This window comes from Chiroxiphia lanceolata, chromosome 3 (assembly GCF_009829145.1).
Source record: "Chiroxiphia lanceolata isolate bChiLan1 chromosome 3, bChiLan1.pri, whole genome shotgun sequence".
Classification (NCBI taxonomy): Eukaryota; Metazoa; Chordata; class Aves; order Passeriformes; family Pipridae; genus Chiroxiphia; species Chiroxiphia lanceolata.
In genome coordinates, this window is record NC_045639.1 from 101,071,288 (window position 1) to 101,087,329 (window position 16,042).

The 16,042-nt window shown below is 40.8% G+C and overlaps 1 protein-coding gene across 1 annotated transcript in view; it reads right to left on the reverse strand.

Annotated features, from left to right (window-relative positions):
- Positions 1-15,217, reverse strand: part of KIDINS220 (kinase D interacting substrate 220) — a 76,301-nt gene extending 61,084 nt beyond the window's left edge. The window contains 4 exon segments of the mRNA XM_032682337.1: positions 463-561; positions 1,980-2,078; positions 7,779-7,928; positions 15,075-15,217. Coding sequence (XP_032538228.1) covers positions 463-561; positions 1,980-2,078; positions 7,779-7,886 — 306 coding nt within the window. The 5' untranslated portion in view covers positions 7,887-7,928; positions 15,075-15,217.
- Between the last annotated feature and the right edge of the window lie 825 nt (positions 15,218-16,042).

The following is a 16,042-nucleotide window of genomic DNA, read 5'->3' on the forward strand; positions in this document are numbered from 1 at the left end:
TGAACAATCACAGCTGTCCAGAGAAAAAGTAATTACTTTTCCCAGGTATCCTCTGGGAAAGATGACATTTATCTTACCAGAATACTTTTTAAAAAAAGCCACTACCACCAAAAAAACAGACAAAAAAACCCCAACAAAAAGCCACAATCCTGCAAAAAAACTTGCCCACACAAAACACACCCAAAACCCAAACTGTTCTTCAGTTTAGCTTTTTTCCAAAGCAAATTAAGGGGAAAAAAGCAGACCTAGAAAACCAGTTGACTTTATTGACACTAAAGCAACTACTTTACAATGGTAAAAAACAATATTTAACTACAGATTCTTTTTCACTTCAGCAGCACTGAGTACATAATTTAAGAATGAAAGAACATTCCTTTGTTTTCCGGAACTGAAAATCTCCAACTCACGAAATTGTTCTTCTTACTAAAAACTATTTTATTTTTACCATAGGACAACACATACCAAATCCCGATGCTCCAAACTGACATTATAATTGAGTAGCTCTGCTACAATAGCTGTATGCCCTTCTTTAGCTGCTGAAATAAGAGCTGTCCAGTTATCCTACAAAAAATAAAAAAAAAATTTTGAAGTAATAATCAGTATTTCAATACAATTAAACTTGTTTTTCAAATGTTTAATCCACAACAGGAAATACACAAGACCTTAAAATAACTGTCTTGTTAAAAACAAAAGTACCAATAAACTCATGATGTACCAGTTATACACACGGAAATACAGAACAACTACTCCAAACCTCCTCCCCAATTATCTGCTCTCCTACCCAATATCCATCCCTTTCCATTCCTCAGTTCACTGCAGGTTATCTTAATAATTTCATAGAGGAAGCAACACCTAAAAAGGACTAATGAATGAGGTCAAGACCTTGAAAACTACTGAGAGGGGATGAGATGGTAACCAAGACCACAGAAAACGTTGGCAGTCTGTCTGTGATGCGACAGCACCCAAGGGACTAACGTGAAGGAGAATCTGGACCACAGCTTTTTAGATTTATGATCACTTAAGGACATACATTTCCTCTTGCATTACACTAATTTTCCACCTAATACTCCAACCACATACAGGTGTGGACTACTGTTTTATATACTTATAGCAACAGTTTAGAAGGTAGATGTTCTTCTTAGAACTATAGAAACTGTGACATTTATAGCAATTGTAATAAAATGTCTCAAAAAAGAGAGGGTTTTTTTGTTTATTTTTGTTGTTTCCTCTTTTATTTTATTTTAAATTACAGATTTCATACCAGACCTTTCCTGGATGGTCACACTGCTATAAGTAAACTAAGTGCAGAACTGAAAAAACACAAACAATATCCTTTTGGTGTTTATCACTCTTCATTGCAATATATAGACCTTCCAAAACTTTTTAACATCTTTGTCCTATCCACCCCTTTTGGGCATCTTTCATCCACAGTCAACCTCTTTCTCAAAGGCATGAAGACAATTCATAAATTTGAAACCCTTCTGCGCCACCATTCTGGCTTTCACCTGAAATAATCCTTTAACCTACATTCTCCTTCAGTATTTAATGAAAAAACCACCAAAACCATGAAAAAAAAATTCCAAACAAACAGAAAACCCCCACTGACACACCTCAACATCACTGAGATGAGCAAAATCACTTGAACCTCATCTTTGATGCTGTATTTTTCTACTCTGCCTAACCTATTATATTATAGCTTTCCAGTACTAATTTCCCAGAAGAAACAGCAGCAGCATTCAGCAGAGATCCTCAGACATTTAAAACAACTTGAATATCCCTACTCTTTATGAGGACCCAGAGGAATACAAAAGCCAAGGAATTTTGGATAAAATTTCTCTTATATGTCATCCTCTTCCACCTGTTACGCTTCTTCCTGCCCCCAACACTAACCTAAATTCCCTTTCTTTGCCTGCCTCTTCAAATTTCTTGTTCCTGTTCCTCCACTGTTACGTTCCACCATATAAAGCACTAATACTTACTGCATCTTCCAAGTTGCAATTAGCTCCTTTCTTGAGAAGCTCCTGGACAATTTCTAAATTGCCTTGCTCAGCAGCCAACATGAGTGGAGTCTGGCCATTCTGAAATCAAAGTGACAGGAAAAATGATGCACTGGAAAGTGATACAAATGACACACATACACACACAATAAAAAAACCCAGAAACTACAGAAGAACGTTGTTTCCAGTTTTTAATTGCCAGTGAGACGTAGTAAGAAAGACTGGTTTTCAAACCATGCAGTAAACTCACAATAAAAATGGAAAACATGGTATTAAACCCTGTCACATAGGCAACTTAAAAAAACCCAAAAAACCCCAAATCCAAAAAACCAACCAACCAAAAAAATACAGACAAAACCAAAGCCCCTCACATATTTCAGACATTAAAAATGGCTACCAAAAGAAAAAGTTACATTACTGAACATCTGCCTTGCTGAATTATTTGTTCACTGTATCTCTAATACAGTCTGTTATATCTTTACAACTTGAAGTAATTCAGTCACATTGTTAAGAATTAATAAATAAATCCACCATAGGAACCACGATGGCCATTAAAACACGCACACTGATTCAGAGGAACAGCTGCTGAAGTATTGGAAAAAGTAGCCAAGTTATATACCCCACTCCTGTCTGACTGTATATAAAATACAGACATCATTCCTGTCCTGTGCAACACAGGTTCTTAAGAGTCTCATCTTAGGGAAGATGAAAGACAAAAAATCCTGTTTATTTGCCTTCAGAGGTGTTTTAAAAGTCAGTTACAATCTGTCATCCTTCCATCATCCTACTTCTGTGTCAGCAAACTTCTGAGATACTTTTCATCATGCAGAGCAACTGTAAAACTTGCTAAATTTTACAGTAAATTTGTTAATTTCAACAAGTTTAATAAATGAAGATAATTTTTCCTGGCCTGTCTTCTGTTTTCTCCCTCTAACATAGAGAAAACTCCAATTATCCCGTCTCTAAATAACGTAAAACCTACATGTTAGGAGTTATATACCAGTAATTTCCCTGAAAAGAATAAAAATCAATGGAGAATCAGAACATAGTAATATCACAAATCTTCACTATTGAAACAGTTAACAGTACGATTAATAAAGATATTTGATGACTCTTTCTACTCTTTACACACACAAAATCACAGAAACGGATGGCATCTTTGAAAAAAGCTTTCTGGTCCATCAGCTATTCCCTAGTCTTCACAGAATCTTCCCTGTGACATTACAGATAACCAACAGTATTAATCATGACAGGATATAATGCAGTATCTAACACAGCAATTTTTCACAGAGAAAAATCAAGCTCTCATGTAAGTTTATGCTGTTATAACTGTATTTTGCATATATCATTGCTTCTAGATCCTAAAGTACATGTATCAAACAAGCAGTGGGTTTTAGGTCTGACCATAAAAAAAATAAAATTCTAAAAAAAAAAAAAATCAAGAGGAAGGCAAATACTACTTTTTAGAAAAGAAGAGCTCTCTCTGGAGGAGAGAACAGTCATAACTTTTGTTCTTTAAGATGAGCTCTTATCATGAAGTTAATATTTTGGGAATACACATTCCAAGTGATTTCACAAATCATGCCTGACCACTCTGAGTGCCTTCTGTGATGACATCACTGGTCAGTGAATGAAGAGCCGAGGCACCGCTTAAGACATATCTAGCAAGGATTTAGACACTGTCTCCCATAACATCCACACAGGGTAATGAAATACGGCCTAGATAAATGGACAGTGAGTTGGACTGAAACTGGTTGAACTGCTGAGCTCAGAGCATTGGAATCAGAGGTACAAAGTCCAGCTGGAGGCCAGTCACCAGTGAGGGGATCAATACTGGAATCCTGTTTAGCCCTTTGATTAAGGACCTGGGCAGTGGGACAGAATGCACCTGCACCTTCACAGCCCATACAAAGTTGGGAAGAGTGGCTGATGCACCAGATGCTTGTGCTGCCATCCAGAGGGACCTTGACATGCTGGGCAGACAGGAACCTTACTGTACTGAGTATAGGTGTCAGGTTTTGGTATCCACAGAGGAATACCAGGTTTTGATATCCAGAGGGAGCTCACAGAATCTCTGTAAAGAGAGCCTGGGATTGCCCTGTACCAAACAGCCAATTCCAGCTGGCTCCAACCAACCCACCTCAGGACACAGGACTAGACAATCTCCAGAGATCCCTTCCAAGGAGTGCTTTAGCACACAAAAATCCCTATTGCAGCATGACCATTCTTCTCACCTCCTTCTGAATAGTTACTGTTGTTATCACTCTGATTGTCTTCTACAGGTGGATAAAACAAAAGAATAATACAAACTGAAGAAAAGTATGTCTGGGTAAGAGGAGGCTGTGGATGGGAAAATTATTCTCTCCTGTCTTACAGGAGAGAATAATTTTCCCATCCACAGCCTCCTCTTGTGTCACACAGCTGCAGACTGGCTTCGGTTTTCTAAGACAGATGTAAAACTTTTCTGAAGGGTTCTGAAAACATCCTTCCCTTTTCATTAGTAGACTCCCAAATAAAAATATAATGTTTTAGCAACCATCATGAAGCTTTTATCAACAGAGAAACAAAACATAATTACTACACCTGAGACATCCAGATTAATTCCCAAAAGTTGCCCAAGAGTTTAGACACTCCACAAAAACTAATTACCCATATTTCTCACAAGCACCCAAGTACTGTCTATTTGTATATCACAGCTCAGTCTAAGTATTGGAATAACCAAATTATAAAGGGGCACACCTGTATCTTTTTAGGGAAATCAATTAGTGGTGTTACCTTACAGATTAGTGCTCTCTCACAGTTTGTGAGAGAACAGAAGATTCAGAATTGAACATGCAGAAGGTACTTCACTATCAAGAGCAGAAAAAAAGGCACATCAAAGGAAAGTGGAGGCTGTTAGGATCAAAGTGTATCACACCAGGCAAGCATCTATCATTAGCTGTTAAGTAATCCATGTATCTGGTATGAGAGGAAAGAAATCACACGAGGGAAAAGGATGTGAAGGGAAAAGGCAGAGAGACAGACTTGCTCCACTTAACTGAAACTGCTGGTGTTAATACAAAAAAACTCATCCACACACAAACTAACTGGGACATCCTAGTTTTTCTGGTAACCGACCACATCAAGATAAAAGGGGCTGGCAACAATGTGGGTGATCCTACCATTGGACAAGTCACTGCAGCCTGGGAGGTCCTGGCACTAGCAAAACTTGTCTCACCAGCAACCTTTTTAGACCTCCAATGGCACTCCCGTTTCGGTATTTTCTTTTTACCCAAGAAGAAAAGATGCCTTGGCAGATCCAAAACTGGAAAGAGAATTGCACTCAAAGCCATTGAATTCCAAGGAAGAGCCAACGCTTAAACAAAACTGTCATTGATACATATGAACAGTCCTCTCCAGTGGGTTTAAAACTGATGCAAACTACCAATGTCTGTCTCCAGAAGTCACCTTCTCCAATGCAACATATTAGAAGACCGAAAACATTAGGTATCAGCGGAAATGACCTCTGCAAAAAAGGCAGTTATTGAAAGCCAGGACAAATTTAGTCCCACTAAGAAGAGAAAAAAATTTAGAAAAGAAGGTGAAGGCAGTGACACAATAAAATCAACACAATCTGTCTGATTTCAGCCATGTTGTTGAAAAGAATTACCAGCAGAGGGAACAGACTATTCCCCTTCACAGATGCACTGCCTGCCAGGTGGTGAGGTTCATGTGTATGCTCTGAAACTTAAAAATTCTCCCATCTCAAATACCTCAGCATATGTGCATCCACAGCATGGAATGAATGTGCCAATAATGAAAGAAAACCCTCTTAATTGAAACTATATCTAATAACTACAGTAAGGCTAAATTCTGTACACTGTTTTCACATTTGCATGATGCTTTTTGGTTTGACTAATATATGCTATTAGACTTCTTTTCAAAAAAATATTCTTTCCACCTTATGCACATTTGAAAAAATAATGCAACAGAACATGCATTTTACAAGACTCATTTATTAAAAACATAAAAAGTTGGAAAGCCAGTTTTCTGTACAGTACTAGGTGAGTAAAAAAGTGCCTGGCCTGTCCGAGCCAACTGCTCACAGTAACTGGTGCCCTTTTGAGAGGGTTTGATTAAGGCCTAACGTTGTCAGATCATCTTCAACCCCCAGCACCATGAAACAGAAAACAACTCTATGCACTGCTCCAAGCTATAGAGAACAGCTGATATGCCAGAGGGTGGGGATGTTGCTCAGAGGAAATTCAACAGGCTGGAAAAATGGGCTGATGACCTCCCTGCAGTGCAACAAAGGCAAATTCAGAGATTGGAACAGACTGACCGCATGGAACAGCACTGGCTGGGGACTGCCTGCCCGGGGAGCTGCCTGCAGAACCAGGCATGGGGTCCCGATGGACAAGAGGGATATGACCCCGCCCTGCACCCTGTCAGCAACACGGGCAAATCAAACACTGGGCTGCATTAGCAACAGCACAGCTGGCCCTCCACTCAACACTGGTGAGGCTGAATCCAGAATACAGTGCTCTCTCCCAACAGACAGTCTCCCAAAAACAGAGAGATTGACGAACTGCCAAGTCCAGCAATGGGGTCATCCAGCTATGAGACTGGAGCACAAGACATGCAAGCAGGAACTGAGAGCTGGATTTGTTCAGTCTGGAAAAACAGAAGAGCAAGGGGGCATCAACATCAGTCTTACACTACCTAGACAGAAGGGAAATCTTTGAAAACAAAGGCAGATTCTCCTCAGAGACTCACAACAAGGAGAAAAGAAGTAACAGTCTCAAGATGCAGCAAAGGAGATTCAATAAAACATAAGAAAAATGTTTTCAAACAGAGTGGTTAAGCACTGGAGCATTGCTCAGAGATGCTGTAGGTTCTCCATCCTTTCGGGAACTTTCAAATTTTGCTTGTAAAGTCCCTGAGGAAGCTAACCCAATGTAACAATGAAGTTAGTCCTGCAATTAAGAGACTGAGCTCAAGGACCTCCAAAGACCACATCTATCCTGAATTTTTCTATGAATCCAATTCTCTGAATACGGTACATAAGTCAACCATGTTCCAGTTTTACAATACTACTTAGGAAATCAGAACTAAAATAAAAATTGATAATACAAGCTATACATCCAGATGAAAGTCCAGATGCTTAGAAACCAAAAATTCTACTACAGAAGATGAAATAACATGCAGAAAACTTAATAGCACGTCAAGATAACAGATTCTGAATAATCCACATATAAACTCCTTCCTGTGCATCAAGACTTCCTGTGTCCTCCTGGTAAAGTCATTTAATCCTACAGGTTACCTCTAGACTTATGTTTTGGATACATATCGTTTCATCTAGATGAGCACCCGCTCAGATTAAGTTGCAATATATGATCCCATTTGGATTGTATAACAAAGTATCTCTTGGCTGAAAATCAGGATGTAGGGGAAGGTTTATCATCATCCCAGGTTTCACCCCAAAATGAACAGGGCAAGAATGCATATGCAGTTGGATCTGTGAACTAAGAAACAATTCCTAGCTGCAGAAATACAGGTATAAACTCAGCTGACAAAGGAGGGAGCTGTGTTTTCCAGCTGAGAAGAACACTCAGAAAACATAAAGATGCTGAGGTACTGACATAGACTGAACACACAGCACGTAGGCTATGTAAGGGTAAGCAATCACTTGAAAAAACCCTGAAATGTGTATGTTAAATAACCACTGTGATCTCACTAATTATTCATTCTTTAACTAATAAGCTGCAATATGAAACTAATGTTTTAAAAAAATCATCTTACCTCATTTCTCTCATCAACATCCCTGCATTTCTCAAGAAGCGCTTTCAGAGCAGGAACATTTCCTTCTTCTACATAGGTCAATAGACTCTGACTCATCAGACTTGCCATCTTCACAGGGTATTTAAAATGCTTCTATGTAAGAAAGCTTATCTGTATTTCAAGAAAGGAAAAAAAAACCAGAAAAGAATAAATAAAATCTCTGACATTTGACACGAAAAAGCACAAATTCTATATGCCAGTAAGTTACTGGCTGGGTACAAATACCTGCCATTCTCCTCAACAAAACGCTGTGGAGACACGGGCATTAAAATGCACTACGTTACCATGAAAAGTCTTAATCTTTCTAGTTCTTAGAAAATTACAGAAATTATTCTAACTTCAAAGAATCACAGAATATGCCAACTTGAAAGAAATCCATCAGGATCATCGAATCCAACACTTACTCCTGCACAGGACTATCCCCAAGAGTCACACTATGTGCCTCAGAGTATCATCCAAATGCTTCTTGAACTCTGTCAGGCTTGGTGCTGTGACCACTGCCCTGGGGAGCCTTTTTCTTGGTTAAGGCAGACCATTAAGAACCATTTCAGACTTTCTAAAAACCTATGTGCTAATGAGTTCAGAGCACCAGTAGTATTACTGTGCCAAATTTATACACATACGGCTGCAGAAGCTGAATCAGGCACTGCACCTAAATTAAGTTTTGTTGGATGCAGAACAGGTTGTGGGGCTGAACACAAGACCACCGCCCCCCACACCTTTCTCCTCACCAGTCACTGACATGATCGCTGTCTCTGGCTTTTTCTTGTATGACAGCAGTGTAATGGGAGAGGAAAAACTCCAGTATTAGCTAAAGCCTACTGCTTAGGCTATTCTCTACCAGGCAGAAGCCAAAGTGGCTTTCCCGGATGAATTTTCTTACTTTTACTCTCACATCAAAGCAGCCAATGAGTTTTTCTGCACTTCCAACTGAAGCGGAACAAAAAGAGACATGAGGAAGCCAGCAGGAACTTCACCATCCTTAGCACCATGAGTTCAGATTTAGAGATTTAAAACACATAATCTAGCTCCTCTTTAAGCTGTTTACATAGTCCATAACAGTATCACACCATCCTTTCTGCTTTACCAAGTAAGTATGTATAGTCAAACACAATGTTGTCAGGGATATGTTAGATACAACCTGAGCTCCCTACAGCACTGCAGCCATCAGATGACCTATATACAGAAATGCCTTGTTCATAAAAATGCCAGTTAACACCTCAGCTAAGATGACAGCAGCTCTGGATACATGCAAATGAAATTCAGGCACATATGAATGTCTAGTGACAAAAGAAAGTACAAACTATATGAAACTATAATTCAGACATTATTTAAAACAGGCACCTAAAACCAGTAAAAAAAATAAACCTAGATCTAAATCTAGATGTGAAGCCCAGCAGCAGTTTTCCCAGGCACTGACCAAACAGCCAGTCTCTCCCACAAGAAAGCTATAAATAAACTAAGACCACAAAAGGTCTGTCACATTTACCGTACAGTTAAATTACCATCAAAGGGTAAGCAGCACAACAGTGGTGTCATATACTTGTCTTCATTCTTTTTCAGCAGGAGGAGGAGCCAATTGAGAGGCTGGAAACTTACAACAAAAAACCACTGAAGTTCACCAAAAATGAAAGCTTTGAGAAGAAACACTGCTTTTAGTGACTCATTGCAGGCACACTGGCTCCTACTGCCATTTCAGACACAAAAATAGCAGGAAAGCCAGCATCTTGCCTGGCATCCAGCTGCCATCCAGAACAGCCCACCTCCCTTGTGGCCTGCAGCAGCATCATACAGCCCTATGCAGGTGTCTCAGATCTTCTCAAGCACCTAAAATGACATTAGATATTCACATACACCTGTATTCCTCCCATCATTTTTTACACTTGACAACAAAAATTCAGGAAATGTGACTTGCCATAGCTCCACTGCCACCACAGCCATTTTCTGATTTTCCTGTGCAGTGTCACAGCTTCTTTCCTGTAGCTGTACCTTAAATTCCTATGCTATTTTCCACACCAAATACTCAACCGAAAACTGTACTAAAAAGCGTCCACAAAACATGACTACAAATGTCTCAGCAAGTGAACTATACTCTGCAGTTGCTATCAAAATGTCACCAATTACTTTTTAGCTAGTGTGAAAAGGAAAAGAGTATTCAGCATTGCTTCTTCCTCAAAGTAAGATTCGTCCCTTGATGTTCCCTTTGGACATATTTCCAAAAGGCAAAGGCAGCCCTGCTGCACTGTAGATAAGCATCCTGCTCCAGAAATCCCAGTTAGCAACAGTGCAGCTTCTGCCTTTATGTAGAGCTCAATCCCTAGAGGTAACTTAAATCTTTGACTAACAGCAAAACACCTGATGCCAATAAACACATCTAGAGACGTGTTTACAAGCTCCACGTCAATATTACTTCTATAAAATGAAAACAGATTTGCAGGGGTGAACTCTCTCTGACAGTATTCCTTGTCCCCTATGCTTCACTGTCATATAATATCCCCTTCTTAGAATTAATGTCTATTTTATAAAAACAAGAATCACAAAATCAAATACTATAATTGTGAATTTTATATCCTCATATATTTGCTTTTTATTTGCCCCTTTTCAGGCAAGCTTCTTAGAGCACCCAAAAAATCAACATCTTTGGAGAGCTTTATGAAAGAATGGTTTAGGGACAACCACCATCATCCAAAACCACAACACCCCCCCCCCCACCAATCCAGAAACAAAGATAAGTAAAAAAGGTGGTGTTATGATTTTTGGAAACTTTGCTTTATTTCTTTCCCTCAAGAACACAGAACACGCCTGAAATGAGGATGAAGTTTGTTCATGATACTTTCACTCGTGACAGCAAGCCAATGTAAACTGAGTACAGCTGCAGTACACCTTTTTATTAAATAAAATTTATGTTAGCATGTTATGCAAATTAAGCACGGTACTCAAAGTCCATATATGTGGTGGTCACCAATGTGTGATTTCTTCCAGTGTTTCAGATTTCTTTTAAATGATCATAAGGACTTTGAACCAAGACTCTGAGGCACAGTCTCCAGCTAGAGAAGTAACTCTATTCTGGCCCCTCCCATGGAAAAAGCTCCTGAAATACATATTCATACAGTTTTCAAACAACCCTAGAACAAAAAAAAACTCTCAATGGCTTATCCTTGAAGAAAATAAAGGATAAGAACTTAATCCCAGCCACATTTTGTAAATACAGTGCAAAACCAGTACCATTCAAGAGCATCCTATATATAAACGTTGCTTAATTGCTCAATTAACACATTTACTTTGTTCTTTGATACAGCAGTATTTTCACAATCTACATCAAAAATTTCAATTACAACCAGGAATCCGTTTGGAAACCAATCCCCTTTCCAGTAAGGATTAATGTTGTTATTTTTCTCTCCCACCAAAGCAAGCCAATTCCCAGTCCACAAACCAGTTTTTCATTCACAATCCTAAATTCCAAGCTTGGAAATCTTACAACATTCTCAGGCAGCAAACGCTAGTATTTTATAAAACTAAGAACACACCAAAAATTATGAAAAGACATAAAGAGCACAAATGGTCAGGTGAAGGCAATGTTTGCAGAGAGATTTACCTGTTTTTGTAAGGCTTTTGCATCCTGAGCTGAAGCAGACATACCTTATCACAAACCTTATCACACTGTTTTGGAAAGACTGCAGAAATTTGTTAATTTACAAAAATGTAGCTTCTCTCAACAGCACCAACACTGACTGCAGAGGTCCTGATAACTCAAATCTGCAGATATTTTATGTACTCTCAGAATCTTGTATCAGTTTTTAACTACATACCAAAAACATTATTACACACTAAATTTTCTAACCATCATAATCTTTTCCATAGCTCTTCCCCATGTTTTTTTTATTGTGTGAGCAATGATTTTTTTTATGAATAGATATCAAAACTAGTCAACAAATACTACCATAACTAAGAAGACTTTCTTTTCTTGTTTTATTTTCAGTAAGTAAAGATAGTAATGACTTACATAAGATTCATACTTTTCATCATACAATGAAAAAGTGTTGTCTTTTTTTTTAATGCTTTCTTCTATTTCCAGACACAAAAGCCACCTTCCCAACATGCAACACTGTGGCAGATTTTCCAGCTAACTGTAAAAGGAAATAATTACTGTGCTGCTGGAATCCAAGCACATACAAATCAAATGCATAAATACACAGTATTTCACCCCTTAAACACTGGAAATGACACCTTTTCAAATGAGATTCAAAAAATGAGAAACACAGAAGAATTGTGTGTATGAAATTTATTATAAAAGACTAGCATAAGTCAGTCTCATATCCTCACATGTGCTCTTTGATGACTTAAAGAAATGAAAAACAGGCTGAAACATCACCTTTACTTAGGCTGTAGGGAATCTTGCTAACACAAGCATTACCCTTCCTTTAGGACACCTTATTGTAATCCCTTCCTAAATGGACATACTTCCCAAATGCTAAGAGATCACAAGTCAGGCATCACTTGAAGTGGTAAATATTTTAAAATATTTTTTCCATGGAGACTGAGTCAACCAGGATTCTGTTTACAGAAAAAATTTTCAGAATAGCTGAAATGAGTCTCTAAAAATATTAATTTCTGGTATTCAGAGTTGGAGAGAAATAACAAATCTAAGTTTCCATAAGCAGTCTACACCCACACCTCCAGTGTCTGAAATTCCGGTGTGACTAATGACCTCATGCTACTTTTCAGTTTTTCCTTATTTATCTGGGAACATTTATTCTACTTCTCTTAGCCACATTCCTATTATCCAAATGCAAAACCTTTTAACAGATTACCTTTTTTTTTGTTACTTTCTATCAACGAACAAATTAATGTAACTCAAAAATTCTCAATATAAAAAAAGTGAACTAAAGCTAGAGACACAGACATGCTTATTTTGAAACCCAAAGCCAATATGACTAAAAAATGTTTGCACAAAGGGAGGTCTCTAAGGCTGTAACCAGTATTACTGTACACAGTAAGAAACACAGAAAATCAGTGATAAACAAGCCCTTCTCTTCTACCTTATGCACTCAAGGCAACAGCCATTTTGAAATATTGTAGTGATGGATTTTTTTTTTATTTTTTTTTAATAAACCCATGGAGACTGGGGATTACATACAAAAGACTGGAAAGATATAAATACATATTTAAAATAAAATGCTATTGTCAGCTGATGGGAACTATCAGATATGTCTGTGTTCTACCCTTGTTAAAAATCAGATAAAGTCTTTGTGAAGTGTCTGATAAAAGGATCTATACTTTATTAGAGAAACTAGTTTGAGACAAAATTTAAATATAGTCAATGAACACTAATGTATTGCTAAAAACATGTGAGTTCTAAGAGATAATTCAATTTTTGTACAAAATACAAAATGCTCAGTCCTACAAATCACTATTTTGGGTTTTAAATGATCAAATAAAAGAAAGCAAATAGAAACAGGTAGCATTATTAAGGAGTTTTTTTAAATTATACCAAGCAACACAAATCAGTTGTCAAAACCTGTATAAAACAGATGCGAGCACAACAAAAAAGTCTGCAACATCACCTTACATGGCCTCATATGGCCAACACGTTTCTCCGTACCACAAAATCAAGGGTTTGTTAGCCACAGACACAAGATATAAGACAAAAATCTAACTTTTACAGTATTTACACTTTAGGGGAAAGTCAATCGTGTGATACAGATCTTTAACATGGAACGTTTCATAAGCTGTGGTCACACAGGATTTCAAGCAGATTTGAATTCCTTCATAACCAATTCACTTTAAATAAACAGTGCTGCAGAACAATGAATAGATGCCTATCCAGTACACAAAGAAAAAGACCTCCTTTTTTCCTTTCCATTTCTCTACTATTTGATGGGGGGAAGGGGTATCAAGCAATTAATCTCATGATTCAAACACTTTTTCAGGAAAAGACATATTATTCCTCCCTCCATCAATCCTTTACCAAAAGTTATAGAGAGGAAATCACTTTTTCAACCAATTTTTAAGCATATATGAGAAGTGGCAAAGCCCTACTACTTTTCAGAGATTTTACTACTCCTTCAGTGGTGCCCTGTGGCAGGACCTCAGGCAATGGGCACAAACTGAAACACAGAATCATGGAATCAATCACAGAATCAATTAAGCTGGGAAAAGAGATCAAGTATGACTGAACACCATGGTGTCAACTAGATTATGGCACTAAGTGCCACATCCAATCTTTCCTTAAACACCTCCAGGGACAATGACTTGACCACCTCCCTGGGCAGTGTCTAATCACTCTTTCTGTGAAAAAATTCCTCCTAATGCCTAACCTAAACTTTCCCTGGCACAGCTTGAGGGTATGTTCTCTCATCCTATTGCTTGTTGCCTGGGAGAAGAGGTCGATCCCCACCTGCCTACAACCTCCTTTCAGGTAATTGTAAAGAGCAGTAAGATCACTTCTGAGCCTCTTTTTCTCCAGGCTAAACAACCCCAGAACTCCCCCAGCCATTCCTCACAGGACCCTTCACCAGCTTCGCTGCCCTTCTCTGGAGTCAAAGGAGTCTCTGTCTGAACATCAGGAAACACTCTGTCACTGTGAGGGTGACCCAGCACTAGCACAGGCTGCCCAGAGAGATCGTGGAGTCTCCGTTCTCGGAGACACACAAAAGTCGTATGGGCACTGTCCTGGGTGATCCACTCTTGCTGCCCCTGCTTGAGGAGAGGGGTTAGACCAGATGACCTGCGGAAGTCCCCCCCAACCTCAACCATTCTGTCATTCTTTATCTTGGAAATCACATGCCAGAAACTTTCCTTATCTACCCTTACCTACCTTTCCGAGTCAACAGAAGGAGAGGAACTCGGAACGAGAGGCTCCCCCGCCGCCAGGGTGGGGCTGACAGCGAACCCCGGCCGTGCTCGCGGCATCCTCGGGACGCCCGCGGTGCCCCCGACACCCCCACAACCGAGCCCGGTCCGCCCCGCACACAGCGCCGCCAGAACCCCGGGATGCCCCGGCCGGAGCGGACACGCCGCCGCTGCCGGCCCGCGGCCCTCCAGTGAGGGCATCGAGGCTTGTGATACCGGGCCCCAGAGCCCACCGCGGCCACGCATCGCTCTCGCCCCGCGCTCCCCCGGGGCCCCTCCGGGAGCGGCCCCGCGGTGCCCTTTGTCTGGCAGCGGCAGCGCCGCCTCCCCACCCCCCCGCCACCGTGTCCTTCCTCTGCCCTTCCGCGCCCGGCCCGCGCTCCCCGCCTTCCCCCCGCCACTCACCCCACGGCCAGGGGGATTCGGCCCCTGCGGCGGCTCCCCGAGCCCGGCCGGACAGTGACACGGAGAGAGGCGGCGGCCCCGAGCGCTGCTCAGCTCGCCCCGGCGGCGGCGTCCGCCATCTTCCCCGGCTGCGCCTCCGCCCGCCGGGGCCGTGACGTGCGGGGGCGGCTCCGCCCGGGCCCGGGCGCGCCCGTGGCCGCGGGCGGCGGGGACGGGCACGGCAACCCTGGCCCGGGAGCAGCGGCGGGGCAGCGCCGAGGGGGGCACCGCCCTGGAGAGCCCCCGGCAGTCCTCCGGCTGCTCTCTGAAAGAAAAGAGGGGGGGAAAAGGTTTGTGGAAAATTGCTGCTGCCTGACGGATAACCCAGAGACAGGTGGTGGTCAGACCGAGGGTGAGGGCTGCCGCTGGGAAACAGGAAAAAAAAAAAAGAGTAAATCTCACCTCACCTCGCTGTTGTCCGTGAAGCTCGGATTCGTTACCCGGTGTGCAACAAGCCAATAATCACATACTCGAGAGAGACTTCGGTTATTTATTTATTCTCTAGGGCACAAGCCTGCGTGCTCGGTGGGAATCAAGCAAGCCCTGCCGGAGTTTATGCACCATTATTAATAATGTTGATGTTAGTAATGATTTGAAAATTAATTACGCTGAGGGAACAGCATGAAGCTGAGTCAGGAGGTTTAAGCTGGATATCAGGAAAAGGATTTTTACGCAGAGGGTGGTTGGGCACTGAAACAGGCTCCCCAGGGAAGTGGTCACAGCACCAAGCCTGACAGTGTTCAAGAAGTGTTTGGACAACACTCTCCAAAGTTGTTTGGACAATCCTCCCATACGGTGGGATTCTTGGGGCATCCTGCGCTGGACCAGGAATTGGACTCGGTGATCCTGCTGGGTTCCTTCCAACCTGGCATGTTCTGTGATTCTACAATTCTAAGATTTATACATGGAAACTCAGTGTCAATAACCTC